The following is an 18,556-nucleotide window of genomic DNA, read 5'->3' as shown; positions in this document are numbered from 1 at the left end:
GGGCCAAGTCATATCTCTCTTGTCCCAGAAACCTCAGTCCCAAATGAGAGGGTTTTTTCTGTTGCAGGGGACATTGTAAATACCCAGAGATACCAGCTTTTACCAGATTATATTTATATGATAATTTTCCTTTAAACCCATCTCTATCTAAGTGAGTGAGTGATTAAATGTTGAATGTGATGAGTTTTCAACAATACTAAATTGAAACTTTATTTTTTTACATGGTTTAATATTTTTTTGTTATTAAAATTGAAGTTCCTGTTTCAAAGCTTACAGATAGATGGCTAATTTGTATGTCATTGACACTTTTGGCACTTTTTTGGAGTATTTTCATAAGTTTAGTTTTTTCCTGTAAATGATTCAATAAATACCGTACCGTGACATTCATACCGAGGTATTACCGTACCGTGAAATTCTGATACCGTTACATCCCTAATATATATATATATATATATATATATATATATATATATATATATATATATATATATATATATATATATATATATATATTAGGGATGTAACGGTATCAGAATTTCACGGTACGGTAATACCCCAGTATGAATGTCATGGTACGGTATTTATTGAATCATTTATATATACATATATATATACATATATATATATATATATATATATATATATATATATATATATATATATATATATATATACATAAATATATATATATATATATATATATATATATATATATATATATATATATATATATATATTTTTTTTTTTTTTTTTTTTTTTTTTTTTTTTTTTTTTTTTTTTTTTTTTGGTTCTTGACTCCGTGTTTACGTGGATTTCCTCCAGGTCCTCCAGTTTCCCCCACAGTCCAAAGATAAAACCTAAAATGGCCGTATGAGTTTGTGAGAGTAAGAGAGTGTATGGGTGTTTCCCAGTACTGGATTGCAGCTGGTGGGGCATTTGCTGCATATGCTGGAATAGTTGATGCTTTATTCTGCTGTGGCAACCCCTGAAATAGAAACTAGGTTAAAGGAAAATAAATTAATTTTGTTGATTTCCAGTAAAACCATGAAATAGTAACAAGACCTTATGTCAAAAAGGTAATTTTAGTTAATTACCTTATGCAATGAACTAAAACTGTTTAAAATGTATAGTATAAACCAAATTCCTCAAAAGTTGGGACATTTTTTAAATCAAGAATATGCACTACTCATTCTGCCTAAATACAAAACCTCAGATGCTCAACAATCAGTGGTCTTCATTATGAGTTTCTCCGTATCGTGATCATCCATGCATTTTCAATGGGATACCAATCTGGCCAGAAACCAGTCAAACACATCCATTCTGCCTTCAAAACCAAGCTGCTGTAGAACATGAGAATGAGGCTTGGTTTAATAACCATAGACTTAGACTCTATAACCATAACTATAACCATAGACTCTGAATGGTCTCTTTAAACTTTGGTACTAAAATCTCAATCTCTGTTTTACCCAGAAACAAGCTAAAATATAAACTCCTCTAAGCCCAGCACACATCTCCATTGTTCTTGATGATCTGAGATCTGAGCCTGGAGAATTAGCATGCATCACTTTGGCACACAGCTGGTGTACAGCTTTCTCCATCAACAAGTGGCATTTCTTGATGCAGCAGCAGACTTAATTAAGCTTTTTTTCTGTAGCTCTCCTGAGCTCATGTGGCTTTATTCAACAACACATCATAGCTATTTTTCATGCTTTGTCATCTGAGGTTCAAAGGTGGAGCACATTCAGCCGAGGTCTCCTGCATTTCTCTATACAAATTGAGATTTCACTGGATTTTCACTGGAAAAAAAACTATATTTAAGGCCATCAAATCTGGGTTGTAGAATGGTAGATGACATTAAAATAGTAGTAAAAATATTGTTAAAATACCAAAAAAAGTTAATTAATTTTTGTTTTTAGCCTATGATATCAAATTGTAAGAGGTTCAGAAAGCATAATGCAACATTTTACCTATTGGCAGAATCGTTTTAAGAATTCATACCAATAACTTGGTACTAATTTATATCCATGTCAAAAGAGATAATCTCCAAAATTTAGACCTTTTTGGTTTTCTTTTTAAACACAAGAAGATAATCTAAAGAAAACTGGAAACCTGTTGACCCATAGTATTTTATTTTATATACTATGAAAGTCAATAGTTTAAGATTTTCAGTTTTCTTCAAAATATCTTCTTTTAAGACCACTTGAGGGTGAGTAAATAGTGAGTAAATGTACATTTTTATGTGAAATATCTCTTTAAGCCCAGTGACAGCCGTAGTCTGTCAATGTACAGAAAGAAAAAATCTACTTGGTTTTCAGCTAGACACCTCCTATATATTTTAAGATGAAAGAAATGCCTTGAATGACATGAAGGAAATAGATAATAAAATAAATTTCCTTTTGGGTGAACTGCCGCTTTAAGTAAAGTTTTAGTGTTTACTTTACAAATGCTGTTAAGGACAGCATAATAGCCACGGCAGCACAAAGGACCTGTCCTCCTGACAAACCAAAAGGAGCAACACTGACAGAAGAACAAAAGGAAGAGACGAATGGGATGGAAACAATGGTATGATAACTGCCCTGGCTTTAAAGAATAGAGACTAGAGCCAATTTTTGGGGTGCAATCAGAGGTAGCGCAGCCAAAACATGACAGAATCTTACAGAAAGAGAGAACGAGAAGACAAACAGGAACCGCAAAAGACATTTTTAAAGATGAATGGAATGAGGCACATGGGGACTTGTGGGAGCAAGACAACAAAAATGAAAGACAGGCAAAGATGAAAAAAAAAACTGTTGTCCCAAATATGACAACTAAACTATAAACAGTCAACATGAGTAAGCAGAACTATAACACGTCATTTCCCTATGAAAGAAAGAAGGGAAGAAAGAAACAAATAAAGAAAGAAAGAGGGATAATGTCTCATAGAGTGTCTGACTTAAGGAGCCAGAAAATGTTTGTTAGAAAAAAATTTGCATTGTATTGAATTAAACGGCTTCATTTCTGAAGCCACAGACACCACCAGAGATATAAATGTTTAATTACAGAACTTATAAAAAATTAAGACATATTGAAATCTCTCAGTGCAGCCTCACATCATAATTCACGGTGCATATTTTGCACATTAATCTTTCTAATGGCTACATCTCTGCATTTGGTTTATTCACACGAAATGCTGCAGTTTCCCCTCATTCATTATTCCTAAATATCTGAAATTCATACGATGACACATTTTACACATCAAAACTGTCAGAGAGTTTTCCCCGCTCTCAGCAGAATCCTCGGCGTAAACCAGTTAGACCCCAAATCGTGCAAGTTGTTGAATATCCAATATAATTGTGTATACCTTCAAGGACAACACCATCTCCTCAGTCCTCTGTCTGTTTGACAAGCCAGTTTAAATAATTCCTGCAGGTTGCTGCCTCGCTCTCTCCACCTGGAGAGGACGCAAATATATTCATGTCGCACGCCGCCCTATTGATTCCCCGGCTGCACAGGAATTAAAGGGCACACCACACAAATCATCATTAAATAAATATTCACACATTTCCAGCCCCCAGACCACAGTACATCCGTGCGAAAACCCTCTTTATCTCGGCTAATTTGAATTTGGGGATGCGGTAACATGCCTGGTCAAATTAAAGCATCAGAGATACATGACACACACTAAACGCCCTCACACACACACACCTCGAGTGCTCTCAAAATGTGATTAATGCCCGAGATTTGGTCCTTGAGGAGAATAAACAGAAAAACATTAGTCAGGCGTGAAACAACAAATACATAGCTTGAGCACCTGTCCTTTTTTCTATTACATTTTTCCTCTCATCTCCGCATCACTGTCTTTCTCTTCCCCTGCTGCGCCTTTCGTATGCGGACTGGCAGCATATATAATCCCTCCGTAATGGACGTTTAATATTTACACGTTTGGTGTAATCACTTAAATGCCTGTTTTACCACGGCCTTGTTTGGGTAGTTGGAGGGCATCTGACAGCCTATTCATCACAAAGTGAGCGTGCGGAACCTCTCGCCCCCCTTAACAATCAATCAACCGACAACTCCAACCCCCTCACACACACACACACACACACACACACACACACACACACTGCTGCAGATACAGCCTGTCTTACCAAGTATAATCACTTATGTTTGCATAACCCCCCACCGCACACACACACACTCACACACAAACCACAGAACGATACCTATTAGTCCATCATCTGAAAGGCCCTACCTGTGAATAGCTCCATAGGCTCCAGGGATTAATCTTTAGCCCTTCAGACTCATGGCAGCTCTATGCATTTAGAAAGCCTCCATTGGCTCAGGTAATGGGATGTGGACTTTACACTGAAATACATCTAATCATAAGGTTAGCTTTTGATTTCCTTTGAAAGGATTCAGCCGATGCTGAATTACCTTGGCTGCTGGAGAGAATGCGAATCAAGCGTTTATTGGATGGCTTTGGTTGCACTCTTTCCAAAAATCGCTTTGAGCTTTTCTTGGTCACTGTATAAAGAGAGGGGAAATAAATCAATGGCTTTAGGGGGGCTGATATAAAGGGGCGTTTATGAACAGATTGATTTGAAAAAGTTTATATTAATGCATGTAAATATACCCATGCCGAATCTATAAATGAATTTAACAAGGAATAGAGAGTTCAAATCTGAAGGCTAAAAGAAAGAATTCATTTGCTCACTTTTGTGGTGATCTTAAAGGGATAGTTCACCCACAATGTATGTTCTTTCCTCATTTACTCAGCCTTCAGTTGTTCAAAACATATTTGAGCTTGTTTCTTCTATTAAATGCAAAATAAGATATTTTGAAGAATGCTGGTAGCTGGTACCCATGCATCAACTTTCGTACACTATAAAAAAAATTATATGATGAATTATATGATAATGCATATGTGTTTCAATCATTGTAACTTAATTTCTTCATTTTCTTGTCGGCTTAGTCCCTTTATTAATCCGGGGTCGCCACAGCGGAATGAACCACCAACTTATGCAGCAGGTTTTTACGCAGCGGATGCCTTTCCAGACGCAACCCATCTCTGGGAAACATCCACACACACATTCACGCACACACTCATACAGTACAGACAATTTAGCCTACCCAATTCACCTGTACCACATGTCTTTGGACTGTAGGGGAAACCGGAGCACCTGGAGGAAAGCCCACGCGAAGGCAGGGAGAACATGCAAACTGCACACAGAAACACCAACTGAGCTGAGGTTCGAACCAGCGACCCAGCAACCTTCTTGCTGTGAGGCGACAGCACTACCCACTGCGCCACTGCCTCGCCTTAACTTATTAAACTAAATTAATCATGTTCTAATTTATTTTTTATAAGTTATGCAAGCTGTTTTCAGTCAGTTTAACATAATATGTTCAATGAACTCATAAGGTTAATTTGATTCAGCTGAAACATTTAAGGCAACCAGGACTTTTTGACAGTGTAGTAATTTTTATTCCTACTATGGATGGATGGGTGCCAACCACCAGCAATCTTCAAAATTTCCTATTTTGCATTCAACAGAAGAAAGGTTTAAAACATATATACAGTAAATTATGAAGTCATTTTCATATTTTTGTGAACTATTGTAAATACAGAAAACATTGATATTTTTAACAGTATCTCTTTTTTCACAGGAAAAAGTCATCATTGTGTGGAACAGTTAACGGAACTAGTAGTGTATAAACTTCAATACTTTCAATAATGTTGAATAATCATTTCAAGTTCAGATGAAATGGTTGCAAGGTTTAGGTCATACAAAATACTGTAATTATTTCTGTATTACTATCTTTATGTATCATACGGTCAATTATTTTGACCAAAATGCAGGAACTATTCCTTTACAGAAAGTAGCATCCTTATACATATGCATAATTAATTCAATTTTTACAGAAAAAAAAAAACATCTCTAGAAATGAAAAATGTTTCTTGGATTAATTAGATTAATGGAGTGAATAGGTGTATATATGCTGCCCCCTGTTGGAAAATTAATGAGCGTCTTGAATTTTTAGTCTGTATCCTAAATGTATTTCTGAAAAACATGCACACACAGTCTTGTCCGATGGAGTAGGGTTTTTTGCGTTAAATTAAACACAATTATCATTATAAATCAACAATTTTAAATTAAAGGCATACATTATGTATGGCACACTTCCAAAGATATTGGGATCTCAATATGAAATGTTACTCCAAATGTATTTTGTTCAACTCCAGCAAAATCCATTGAATTTATCCAGACTCAGACTCATAAATTCTCTTTTTTAAAGTGTGCATAGAAGGTCTCTAGAGGTATTAAATATATCTCAATATAATTTTAGGCTTTGCTCCTTAGAAAACTTTTCTTTTGGAGTCTTGAATTTTGAAGGCCACAGGGTTCAGACCCAGAAATACTGAATATTTAGGTCCTTAAAAAAGGATATTCAAAAGAAAATGTGATATTGAAAAGTACAATCACATATCTGTAAAGATAAAAAAAAAATATTTATTACGGAAGGAAGATGTTAAAATTATTACACAGATGTACTTTTAATTTCCCAGTACTGAGTTATGGCTGGAAAGGCATTCGCTGCATAAAACATATGCCAGAATAGTTGGTGGTTCATTCCCCTGTGGCGACCCCTGATAAAAAAGGGACTAAGCCGAAGGAAAATGAATAAAAAATGAATGAAAAAATGGTTTAAAAAGTATATTTATGACAAGTACGCTAATTAGCAAGTAAGTTGTTTTGCTAGAGTGACAAAACCTACTTAGCTTGTCGGCATCATGCTTTCTGCAGCTCACTAAAGCTAAGCAGGGTTCCACCTGGTTAGTACCTGGATGGGAGACCACATGGGAAACTAGGTTGCTGTCAGAAGAGGTGTTAGAGAGGCCAGCAGGGGGTGCTCAACCTCTGGTCTGTGTGGGTCCTAATACCCCAGTATAGTGATGCTGAACAGTGTCACTAAACATCTTGTCCACTGGCTAACGAAAGAGACATTAAAGCAAGGGCCTGACTCTCTGTGGTCATATAAAACATTGGATATCCTTCGGAAAGAGTAGGGATGGCCATCACGGCCTACTAACCATCCTCAGATCATAATTGGCTTCATCACTCTCCTCACTTCATCACGTCTCCTCTCCTGACTGCCCCCATTTTTGTCCAGAAAAGCCCTAAACATTTATTGAATAACTATTATTATTATTTATTACTAAATTTTTGGCGGTTCATTCCGCTGTGGCAATCCCTGATAAATAAAGGACTGAGCCAAAGGAAAACAAATGAATGAATAAATGACTTTTATTTAAAACTTTTAAGTAACTTTTAAGGATGTGAAGAGAATTTAAAATCTATTTGAAATATTTCCATATTGCTCTAAATGTGCAAGTTATCCAATAGTATATTTACTTATTCATTCATTTTCTTTTCGGCTTAGTCTCTTTATTAATCCGGGGCCAACACAGCGGAAAAAAACACCAAATCTGCTGCTCCGCTGCTAGCGACCTTCTTGCTGTGAGGAGACAGCACTACCTACTGTACCACCGCATTTCCTCCCATAGTATTAATTACTCAAATTGTTGCTATTTTAAATGCCAATTTTGGCAACAGCTTGTCCCCTTAAACTCTCATTTTATGGAAAAATTACAGTGTAGACATTCTGCTAAATCTCTTCTTTTGTAATTTATGCCAGGGAAAAAATATTTAAAATTATTTGAAATATTTGCATTTTGCAAATTTTGGAAAACACAAAGATATTCTGGTTGATTTGACACTGAATAGAAATGCCTGTACATGAAATGGGACAATCTGAGTTTTGTCAGTGCTAAGGGTGCGGTTGTGTGATTTAACTTTTTCACTCTCTCTTGCTTCATCGGACCATGACATGTTCAATCCCACACTTGTCAGTGTTGGGAAAAAGTTGCTCTAACACGCTATGATATGAAGTGCAGTGCAGACATTGCACAGGTATGTTTTAATCTCCCATGGCCCTTGCACCCTGTTATTAAGCCCTCTATATTTCCTTATTACTCTCTCCACAAAGGTTTTGGGTGTAGGAGGATTTACTTTTCATCATTAACTTCAATTTCAATATTTGCATTGGAACCAAGAAGACATTTCATAACAACATCATGGCATGTTGTTAGTTTTAGCACGGAGACATTAATCTTCTTACATAAACATAAATCGGTTGGCGGGTTTAGTTTTTTGTCACCTACTAAATTCAAATTTTCATGATGGGGTCATTTGGGCAAAGTTTTCTGGCCATCTGCCTATGAATTTCTAAATGGAGCTTTGTAGATGGAGATTTCTGAAAGCAATTAGTCAAAATAACTGTCAACTCCCATCAAACTCTACCACAAATATTTCTGCCTTTTTTTTTTTTTTCCTGCATGCATTGCAAGGGCAAGATAGGGACACGCCTGTGTTTGTCAAGCAGGTGTTTGTGTGTCTGCGAGTGTTTCTGTCATTCAACCACCACACTTTGTTCATCTGAAGCGGAGAAGCAGCAAACCCTAAATACTTCAGCAGCAGCATCAAACTAGCAGGTAACTGTCAGGTACTTATTAACTAGCTTGTGTTAAGCTTCACGCATGCTAAAAACATAAAGAGTATAAATGGTGAAAAGTCTTGTTGCTTGTGCTTGGCGGTGCATGTCTTAAATTCTCAGCTCACTGCATCACTGTTCGCCTCTGCTAACGGTTTAGTTCTCTGAGCCATATGGAGCTGCAAGTGTCTTGCCTATTCTGCCGTGTTGTCATGCCATTTATCAGAGATCTTTTTAGGCTTTGCTAAAACTTTAGAACAAGGATCCTCAAGTATGTTCAATGAGATCAACTTTCCTACAGCATTTAGCTCTAACTCTAATCAAACACATCTATCTAGGTTAGAGCTAAACTACCACAGACCTTCTAGAGTGTGAGTTATGAGCAACCCTGCTTTAGAAAACACCCATCTGTTTACCTGCCCGCTCAGTCATGATTGGTGCGTAAATGTGTGATCAAATAAATTTGATACTACAGATATATTGTTAGTTAATGTGAATATATATTATTAAGTCTATGTGATTGCATGTATAATTAAAATTTGAAATGTCTGTGAATTCAAATGTGCAAATTACCCCATTGTATAAATTACTACAAATGTTGTTCTTTTAAATGTCAATGTTGGTAACATCTTGTCCTCTTAAACTTTCGATGTATGGAAAAATTGCAGCTTAGATATTCTGCTAAATCTCTTCCTTTGTGATCTATCCATGGCAGAGAAAATAATTTATTTGATGTTAGCCAGGGAGTAAATGATACCATTGTTTTTATAAACTTGCAACACAATCTCATGGCAATTTGTAACATTCTTCTAGGTCTAATTCTTACAAATCTGTATGTTTTCATTCATACATTGTAGTATGATTTTCTCCTCCCCAAATGACAGTTGGGTTTTAATAAGTTTAGTTTTCTACTTGTCATTTGTAAGTCTTTCTTCATGTTTTATGACTTCTACAGGAACAACATGAACATGCAGACTGCAGAGGCCGTGTCAGCGACCATAAACACCAACCGGAACTGTACTGTGGAGATCACCAATATTAGCTCCGCTTACTGTCTTATCAATCCAAAGTAAGAAAACAATTATACCTGAGCATGTGCAGATGCATTTCACATTCATATTATCATCATTTCACTTCCATTACACTTCTGAACCAAATATAAAAAGTGAATTAAGATCTTAAAATGTGTTTAGCGTCTGATAGATCCAGTGCAGTCTCATGGCAATTCGTAACTTTTTGATTTAGTGGCTAATTTGAATAAATTCATTCAATCTCATTCGTACAATTTAGTAAAATTTGCTTATCCCCCAAAGACCATTGGGTTTAGGGGTGGGTTTTGGTGCCATGCCTCTTTTAAAATGGTACATTTTCGTATGACTAAATGAATTAGTCGATAAACTGACAAAACGATCTAAAGTTTCTCCGTGAGATAAGGCTGGATTAATCCATTAAAGTTTTTTTTTAAGTGGTTATTGAAAGTAACCAGTCAAGTGATTGCAATTGTTTTTATTTATACTGTGTTACTGAGCAACATTAACCATGAACCTCTTTCAGAGTGTGTATGACCAGTGGGTTCAGCTTCCATCCTCCTCAACCCACCATCCGCACCGCCAAGACCGAGGTTTGCTCTTTCACCAAAGATGATAACACGGCCACTGGGGCTGTGGGCGTCTTGACCTACGACCTATTCCACATGCAGAACCACATGTGCACTGAGCGCATGGCCATTCTGTTCTCCGTCCCCTATGATTACCACCTCTACAAGAACGTTTTGGGCATAGGCATTTTTGAGAGCAGCCGGGAATGTGATAAAGCCCTGTACAAACACATGTATGAGGGAAAGGACTTCAGCCAGTTCACCCGGGTCGATGCAGGAGGATCTGGAGTCCTGCACAGGGGAAAGAAAGTCGACTTAAGAGTCACCATGTCAACTGTGGGCAAGGCTATTCTTAAGCTGGAGGTGTACGATAAGATGGGCTAAATAATAAGCAGATTTAGTATGGCATTAACAGAATATGTTTAGTTATTCATTTTGATGTGATACTTGCATAATCATATACAAAATCATATAGACATGCATGCCATTGTGCTTTCAAATACTTCAGTTACATTTTGATATCTGTTCATGGATTTATGCAGTCTGTTTTCATTATAATGTTTTTGCAAAAAAATTCTGAATAAAAAAATAAATCACTAATTTAATGTCGTGTTCGTTTAATTGTGTTTGCAATAATGTAATGTTATACATATAATGTACACTATATACATATAAAAATGAGTAATGAGTTGGCCATTTGGTATTTATCAATTACAGATAACGCAAATTCACATCTCATAAATTAATATTTAATGTAAGCAGACACCATACAAACATAAAAGTTCATGGATACACTACCAAAAATTGATGTTTTTCATGTATTTAATGTTTTAAATGCTATATTATCTCTACTACAAACCTAACAAATGTGCACATTTCACATATTATATACAGAAATAATTACATTTTCTGCAATATATTACTTAAAACTGCTAAAAAAGAAAAAGGTCAATAAAAGTTTGTCTGTTAAATGATCCAGTTGATAGAGCAGAAATCAAAGTCTCAAAATGCAATTCAAAAGCATGAATTAACAAGTTAAATCACAAGCTATGGGCAGCTATTAACAGATTCCTTTAAAGAGTGGAAATCAAACCTGTGTCCTTTTCTTTTACTAGTTTCATTCATTGAAATGCATAATATTACTCATCTTTACAGTTCAATGGCTTGTTTTTTCAAATAACAAACAATCAATTGGCAGCAACTAATGTAAACATGTAGATGTGGTCAAGAAAACAGCTGAAGTTCAAATTGAGCATCAGAATGGTGAAGAAAGTTAATTGAAGTGGCTTTAAAGGTTGCATGGTTGCTGCCTGTATTTGGAAAACTGTGTAATAAATACTGCCTAGGGCAGGGGTGTCCAAACTCGGTCCTGGAGGGCCGGTGTCCTGCTAAGTTTAGCTTCAACTTGCTTCAACACACCTGCCAGGAAGCTTTTAGTAAATCTAGTAAGCTTATTTAGCTGGTTCAGGTGTGTTTGATTGGGGTTGGAGCTAAACTCTCCAGGACACCGGCCCTCCGGGACCGAGTTTGGACACCCCTGGCCTAAGGTTTTAAAACCATATCTAGAGTTTAGTGAATGCTCCAAATAAGAGAAAATATCTAATAAGCAGCAGTTCATTAGGTAAAAATGTCATGTTTAGGCCAGAAATCAGAGGGGAATGATTCAATAATAACTCAAATAATTATTCATTACAATCAAGATCTGCAAAAAGTACACAACACACCAAACTTTGAAGCAGATGCACTATAGCAGCAGAAAAGCACAATACTTTCAGTTGAAAACATCAAACTGAGGCTTCAATTCAAACAGTCTCACCCGCATTGAACAATATAATATATATATATAATAAAGTTAGTCTGACTGCGACATGCTGGCTCAGTGGTTAGTAAATCTCACAGTAAGTCACTGGTTTGATTCCCAGCTGGGTCAGTTGGCATTTCTGCGTGGAGTTTGCATGGTCTCCCCGTGTTCACATGGGTTTCCTCCGGGTGTTCTGGTTTCCCCCACAGTCATGAGACATGTGCTGGGTAAACTGAATAAACTAAATTGGCCGTAGTGTATGTGTGTGCACATGAGAGTGTATGGGTGTTCCCAGTACTGGATTGCAGCTGGAAGAGCATACACTGTGTAAAATGCTGGATAAGTTGGTGGTTCATTAAGCTTTGGCGACCCCTGACGAATAAAGGGACTAAGCCAAAGGAAAATGAAATGAATAAAGTTAGTCTGATCTGCTGAGTCTTGATTTGTGTTGTGACATTCAGACGGTAGGCTCAGAACAACATGAAAGCTTAGATCCATCCTGCACTATAGGCTGCTGCTGATGTAAAGGATTAGGGGGGATTTTCATACAGTATCACCCTAGATAGGCTGTAGAGTATTGTTGCTGACCATCTCCATCCCTTTATGACCACAGTTGACTCATCTTGTGATGAGTTCACAAAGCTCATACACTATTTTAAAGAGAACTGTTGAACATGACTTCACTATTCTCAAAGTCTCACTGTGGCCAATACAACAGAGCACAGAAACTACTGGAATGGGAAATCATAAGTGTACAGTTGTGTACATTCATGTTATTGCATATGTAAATAAAATCATAAATCCAAAACATTTCCCAACTCTTGCTTAAAGTTACGTGATAAACAAAGACGTTATAATTCATCATCAACAAGTCAAATGTTAACACAAACATATTTAATTGTCTGAATCTTGTATAACATTTGTGAAACAAGTTTGTGCGGGTAACTTCACTCTCCTGGTCTAGCAACATTTCCCACCAGTGTCAATGATGATGGTGTGTGCTTGCATGTGTGTTGAAAGTGGGTGTGTGCTTAATTTGAATAAGCATGCTTTTTTTTGGAGATGGGTATGTACTGTGCCTGTTGCTGATCATGAAAATGCAGTGACTCTTTCAGAACGCACCGTTACTGAGCAGCACACACAGAGGTAAGCCTTCATTCTCATAGAGACGAAATATTCTCAATAATCATAACTAAATAATCTAAAGTAAATGCTAATGCATCTGTTTATTTCCATATTAAAATTATAACATAACATAACAAGAGAGTTGATTTAGTATGGGCATTTGAGAAACTCTATTTCATACCTTTAAATATTGAGGTATTACAAACTGCTATGGGGAAAATGGGTTTTGAGTTAAAGATTGATTTGTGTAATTACGATCCCCCTGTTTTATTCCACTTGTTAACATTTTGAATTATATTAGAAGAACTTTTAACTTAAGAAGTGCGACGTGAACTTTAATGCCAGTCTGATTTATACTGAAGTGTGTGCGCACACACCACACAGCAGGATTAAAATACTGAATTCAACGCAGCAGTTCAAATAAAAGACATTTAACGTAAAAAAGCAAACTTTATGTCACTTAATAACTTTTTCACAGCACTGATATAGTGCAAACAAAACTGCAATTCCAGTTCTTTTTTTACTGAAGACTTCTTTTCTCCCACAGTCCCTCTTCTTCAGTGCTTTCAGCCATCAATCAGATCTATCATTCGCCATCATGACTGAGTCTGCCGAGGCGGTGGCTGCCAACGTGAGCAGCAGGAGACACGCCACCGTAGAGATCACCAACCTGACAAACAACTACTGCTTCCTCAACCCAAAGTGAGACCAAAACTAACATTAAACTCAGCTTTCAAAACTAAAACTTGTGTCTGAAGGTGTATATGGGTCAGACATTTTTGTTCCCATGTTTAATTCTAATTATTTGAGTGATTTTCCAAACACGTAAAACATACTAAATGCATTTAAAGTGTTTACTTTGATGAATAATTTTTTTGTAAATAAAATTTCATTACTACATGTTCCATTATCATTCAGTGTATATTTATTTTACAATGAAACAGCACACCTATCCTGACCTGTACTTAATCAAATATATAAAAGTATAAAATTATACTAACATACATACTGACATTTGGACAAAATCTACATAAGTATAAAGATTAAGATGCATGATTAATTAGTATTTTGTGGTTCCACTGTGATCTTTAACTGTAATCATTTTATGTGTCATTTAATAATTATTTTTCTAAATATGGCTGAAAGGTTTTTTGCTATATGAAATACTGTTTTACTTAATGACATTTTATTGGACGTCTTCTGTTAATGTGCATTAGTTATTTGTGTTTTGTACTGGACTCATATGGGGAAAAGCATTAAAGTTATACTTTTCATTTTCAACCCATATACAGTTGGTCAGAATTATTAGCCCTCTGAATTATTAGCCGTTTATCCCCCCCCCCCCCCCCCCCCCCCAATCTGTGCTTAACGGAGAGAAAAAAACATTTCAACACATTTCTAAACATAAATAAAAAATGGACTCTCACTCCTGTCATTCGATCCTACACCAAACCTCTATAACCTTTTTTTTTCTCTGGAATGCAAAATATTCATTCATTCATTTTCTTGTCGGCTTAGTCCCTTTATTAATCCGAGGTCGCCACAGCGGAATGAACTGCCAACTTATCCAGCACATTTTTACGCAGCGGATGCCCTTCCAGCCGTAACCCATCTCTGGAAAACATCCACACACACATTCACACAAACACTTATTCACTAAGGACAATTTAGCCTACCCAATTCACCTGTACCGGATGTCATTGGACTGTGAGGAAATCTGGAGTACCCGGAAGAAACCCAAGCCAATGCAGGGAGAACATGCAAACTCCACACAGAAACACCAACTGAGCCAAGGTTCGAACAAGTGACCTTGCTGTGAGGCGACAACACTACCTACAGCGCCACTGCATCACCGAAAGCAAAATATATTTTCTTTTTAGTCCATAACCATGTTGTTTGGCACCCTGTTGACTTTAGACTTATAGATAAAAAAGTTTCTATATTCTTTCAAATATCTTAAATTACACTGCTTTGGAACAATATAAGGGAGACTAAATGAAGTTTATTTATAACTAATTTCGAGAGGATCACCTGCTTATGATTGATCATGGCTGTCCCATGAGAAAATAACTGTTTATGTGCTTTTTGAAGGCTGAAAATCAGCATCGATGTGTTTGGAGCCGTGTCCGAGTCCATTAGATTCTTTCAGAGGTGCACCCATTTCTGTGAGTTCATAAACTCCTCCAGAAACTTAATCTGGATGATGGAGGCTTTCAGCTGTGTTTCTGACTGAGCCGAGTCTAGTTTGATGAACTGTTGTCTGTAGTAGGGTTTCCCCCTGGGACACTAACAACAGGTGCTATGTCATAATCATGCCCCCACAAGAGCAAGGTCTTGATTGATTAATGCGGTGCGAATGTCCACTGAAGTTCAGATTTTTGGACTTGAGCATTTCGTGTGATATGCACGTTAAGCGCATCAATCACTTAAAACGCTCTCAACTCCCGCTGCTTCATTCGCGCAAATTGTGTCATTCGCGCCGCCTCATTTGCGCATATCGCGTCGCATGATGTCTATTCGCACCTTTGCATTGACTTAACATGTAAATCACTCGTGCTTAACGCTTCTTCTGCGTCTGGTGTGAACGCAGCATAAGTCATAAATAAATAACCTAAGTTCCATACCACAGTCATCTTTGTTTTGAAGAATCCCCCTTCCACCTACTCTTCCTTCTTTCCTAGATGGGTGGCATAATGGCCCAGTGGTTAGTTGATTAATCCAATTCTCCACCATAGATGTGCTCCTAATAAGTAGTTCATAGCAATCCCTAATTGTTCAATAGCTATAAACAGCAGGGGAGTTTTCGTGATCTACCTGAGCTCAAACTCCCCTCTTGCCCTGCAAACTTGAGGGAGCCCTGGGCTCGAGAATCTTATGAGCTCAGGGCTCTCTCTCAGGACAGCATGCCAAACACGCTTTATTATCAATCATCAGTTAGGTGTGAACTTTGGAAATGATGACAGATTTTTCATTTGTGTTTTGTATGAATTGTGCCACTAAAAACATGTGGTGCAAAAACTGTTTTTACCCAGTAAATGTCATACTTATTTCAAAGAAACATTTAATTAACTAATTTTATTTTCTTGCAAAGCAAATTGAAATCAATTTCAAAAACACTTTTTTTTCTCCAATGTGCAATGAAAATGTCCATCATACTATCCCAAATTCTTCAAATAATGTACATTTTGTTTCGTGCTGTTGTCAACCTTATCATCTATGAATTTAAGAACTGTATTATTTTGTCTGATAACATCTGCCCATCTGCTATGTAAGGAAAGCTATGACAGTTGAGAACATGAAGTGTCCAACGCTCCACTTTTTTTTTTTTTCTTTTTATTCAGTGGCTTTCAGTTTTCATTGTGAACACACTATTCACAGACTACTTATACTATTAAATGTCACAGAACCATGCGCAATTTACAACACCCTCATGACTGATGTGTATAAATCCCACAGGGTTTATCTAGAGAACGGTGAAACCTCCAATCCACCTCAGCCCACAGTCCGCCCCCTCAAGACTGAAGTGTGTACTTTCAGCAAGAGCGCTGCACATGCCACTGGCAGCGTGGGGGTTCTGACCTACGACCTGTTCGAGCGAAGAAGAAATGACTACACTGAGACCCTGGCCATCATGTTTTCTGTCCCTTGGGACTACAATCTGTATAAAAATTGGTTTGCTGTGGGCATCTACCCTAAAGGAAAAGAGTGTGACCAGGCACTTTATAAAGAAATGTACTATCAAAAGAACCAGCACGGCTTTGTGAGGGAGGAGGCCAATGGGTCAGGCATTAACTTCGAGGGTAAAAACCTAGACATCAGGGCTACCATGTGTCCTATGGGCAGGGCGATCGTAAAAGTGGAGGTGTGGGACAAGCTGTTGAGTCCTATGGCTCAGATGGATTGCTAAATGTATAAGTTAGTCAGCCATTTCTAAAACCATTGCTGAATCAAAATGAGAGGTATTTCTTGAACAGAGGAAATGAAATTGTACAGATAATGAAGCTTGATTTATATATGTATACAGTAGTCAGCATTCAACGTGAATTAAAAATATTTTTCAAAATTGTCCTAGAAGAAATATAGGTTCTGTTCAATAGTTTCAGGACGAATGAAAGGTGACGATCCACTTTAAATCCTGACAACTGTATATGTATATATATATATATATATATATATATATATATATATATATATATATATATATATATATATATATATATATCCCACCACAAGCTTCTACTCAGGGCAAAGGATTCTCAAATATATACATTTATTTAAATACAAAGACGAAATGAAAACTAGCCATTAATTAATAAGAAAGTCAGGTGGCTTAAACAAATCGCATGTGAAATTAACAAATAATATGTGAAATTAATGGTCACACAACAGACCAATAATGTCAATAATAATAATAATTATTAGTAGTATTATTATTGTTATTTTAAGTAAATGAACCAAAAAACTCTCCAAATGTTCATTATTAAATTGAATTACCCTACTTCAAAAATGTTGGTTTTGCTTTTAAAGTACCTAACAATTTCTTTTTCTCATGTTGATTCATATCCTTAAATGTTGATTGTTGTTGATTTCGTAAAGCTGCACCATAAAAACTGTACAATATATTTAGAAATTTGCAAGAGAACTGTATTCATATACAATGGTAACCAATAAAATACTAAGATCTGATTGTCACTGTTTACTTTATTTTCTGTAAACCTATTATTTTCTGTGCATTGTTTTGCACAGTAAAATAAAAACCCATTTTCTGATTCCAATGTAAGATGTCGTTTGCCATTTTGCCATTTTTTTTTTGTGAAAGTTTTGTCACTTGAAGTATATTCAATTTAAAGTAAAATTTAATTTAATTTAAAAGAAAAGTTCAACCAATTTCATTTTTGTAAAATAAAGTAGAACACTAAAGAAAATGTTTGGCTGAAACTGTGGTCTTTGGTGATTCTTGCAAGTCTGCGGTCACACTTTACACTTTAGGAGTAAAAAGTATACATACAGGCAAAACAATGTTAATGTCATTACATGTTATGATGCGTCACAAAACTCATCCTCTGTGGATTAAAGGTAATAAAAAAGGTTTCGTTTCTTGCACAGTTTCACTTTATAAGACTTTCATTTAACATCAAGAGCAGAGTATTAGATTTGTTTTGTCTGTGTTTGTTTTTCTTTCTTTTTTCCACACTACCCTAAACATAGCCATTGACTTTTGAGTTATCAAGCCCCGATGTTTCAGCTAAAAGTCTTGAGTGGCCTGAGATTGAGTAAATTAACAGCAAACCTGAATTATTCTCTTTAATCAAGCTCACTGTTTTCCTCTTCACAATAACATGTTATTTATACTTTAAAATTTAATTAGACACCAAATATTTTGCAAATGTCTCCTTTGCTATACTGTATGCCTTATATCAGTGTTTCTCAACCATGTTCCTGGAGAACTGCCAACACTGCATGTTTTGGATGTCTCCTTTGTCTTTTACACCCAGTACAGG

General features: G+C 36.3%; 2 protein-coding genes and 1 long non-coding RNA gene across 6 annotated transcripts in view; 2 read left to right on the top strand and 1 right to left on the bottom strand.

The window, feature by feature from the left end:
• LOC100534815 (DELTA-actitoxin-Aeq1c-like) overlaps positions 1-10,734 on the top strand; it is a 339,260-nt gene extending 328,526 nt beyond the window's left edge. Inside the window, exons 6-8 of one of the 3 annotated variants that reach the window (XM_073935299.1) lie at positions 8,390-8,533; positions 9,488-9,601; positions 10,087-10,729. In XM_073935299.1, the coding sequence (XP_073791400.1) occupies positions 9,495-9,601; positions 10,087-10,513 (534 nt within the window). In that variant the 5' untranslated portion in view covers positions 8,390-8,533; positions 9,488-9,494 and the 3' untranslated portion in view covers positions 10,514-10,729. 3 annotated transcript variants of the gene reach the window in all.
• Positions 794-18,556, bottom strand: part of LOC141381219 (uncharacterized) — a 38,377-nt gene continuing 20,614 nt past the window's right edge. Inside the window, exon 3 of the long non-coding RNA XR_012401058.1 lies at positions 794-4,792. This is a non-coding gene — a long non-coding RNA (uncharacterized lncRNA). The remainder of the gene's footprint in view (positions 4,793-18,556) is intronic.
• Positions 12,999-17,976, top strand: apnl (actinoporin-like protein). Of its 2 annotated transcripts, NM_001293671.1 has the most exon segments (4): positions 12,999-13,076; positions 13,603-13,757; positions 16,512-17,201; positions 17,264-17,976. In NM_001293671.1, coding segments are annotated over 2 exon segments (555 nt in total). In that variant the 5' UTR covers positions 12,999-13,076; positions 13,603-13,653; the 3' UTR covers positions 16,963-17,201; positions 17,264-17,976.

Source organism: Danio rerio, chromosome 3 (genome assembly GCF_049306965.1).
Source record: "Danio rerio strain Tuebingen ecotype United States chromosome 3, GRCz12tu, whole genome shotgun sequence".
NCBI lineage: Eukaryota > Metazoa > Chordata > Actinopteri > Cypriniformes > Danionidae > Danio > Danio rerio.
The sequence above is the reverse complement of the archived record's forward strand: the minus strand, read 5'-3'. Positions and strand labels throughout refer to the sequence as shown.

What these genes read in the sequence shown, in the direction of transcription:
- apnl (XM_073934146.1), top strand. Translation starts at nt 13,654, where the DNA reads ATGACTGAGTCTGCCGAGGCGGTGGCTGCCAACGTGAGCAGCAGGAGA. An exon ending in TACTGCTTCCTCAACCCAAA is followed by an intron (nt 13,758 to 16,511) that starts GTGAGACCAAAA and finishes TAAATCCCACAG; the next exon opens with GGTTTATCTAGAGAACGGTG.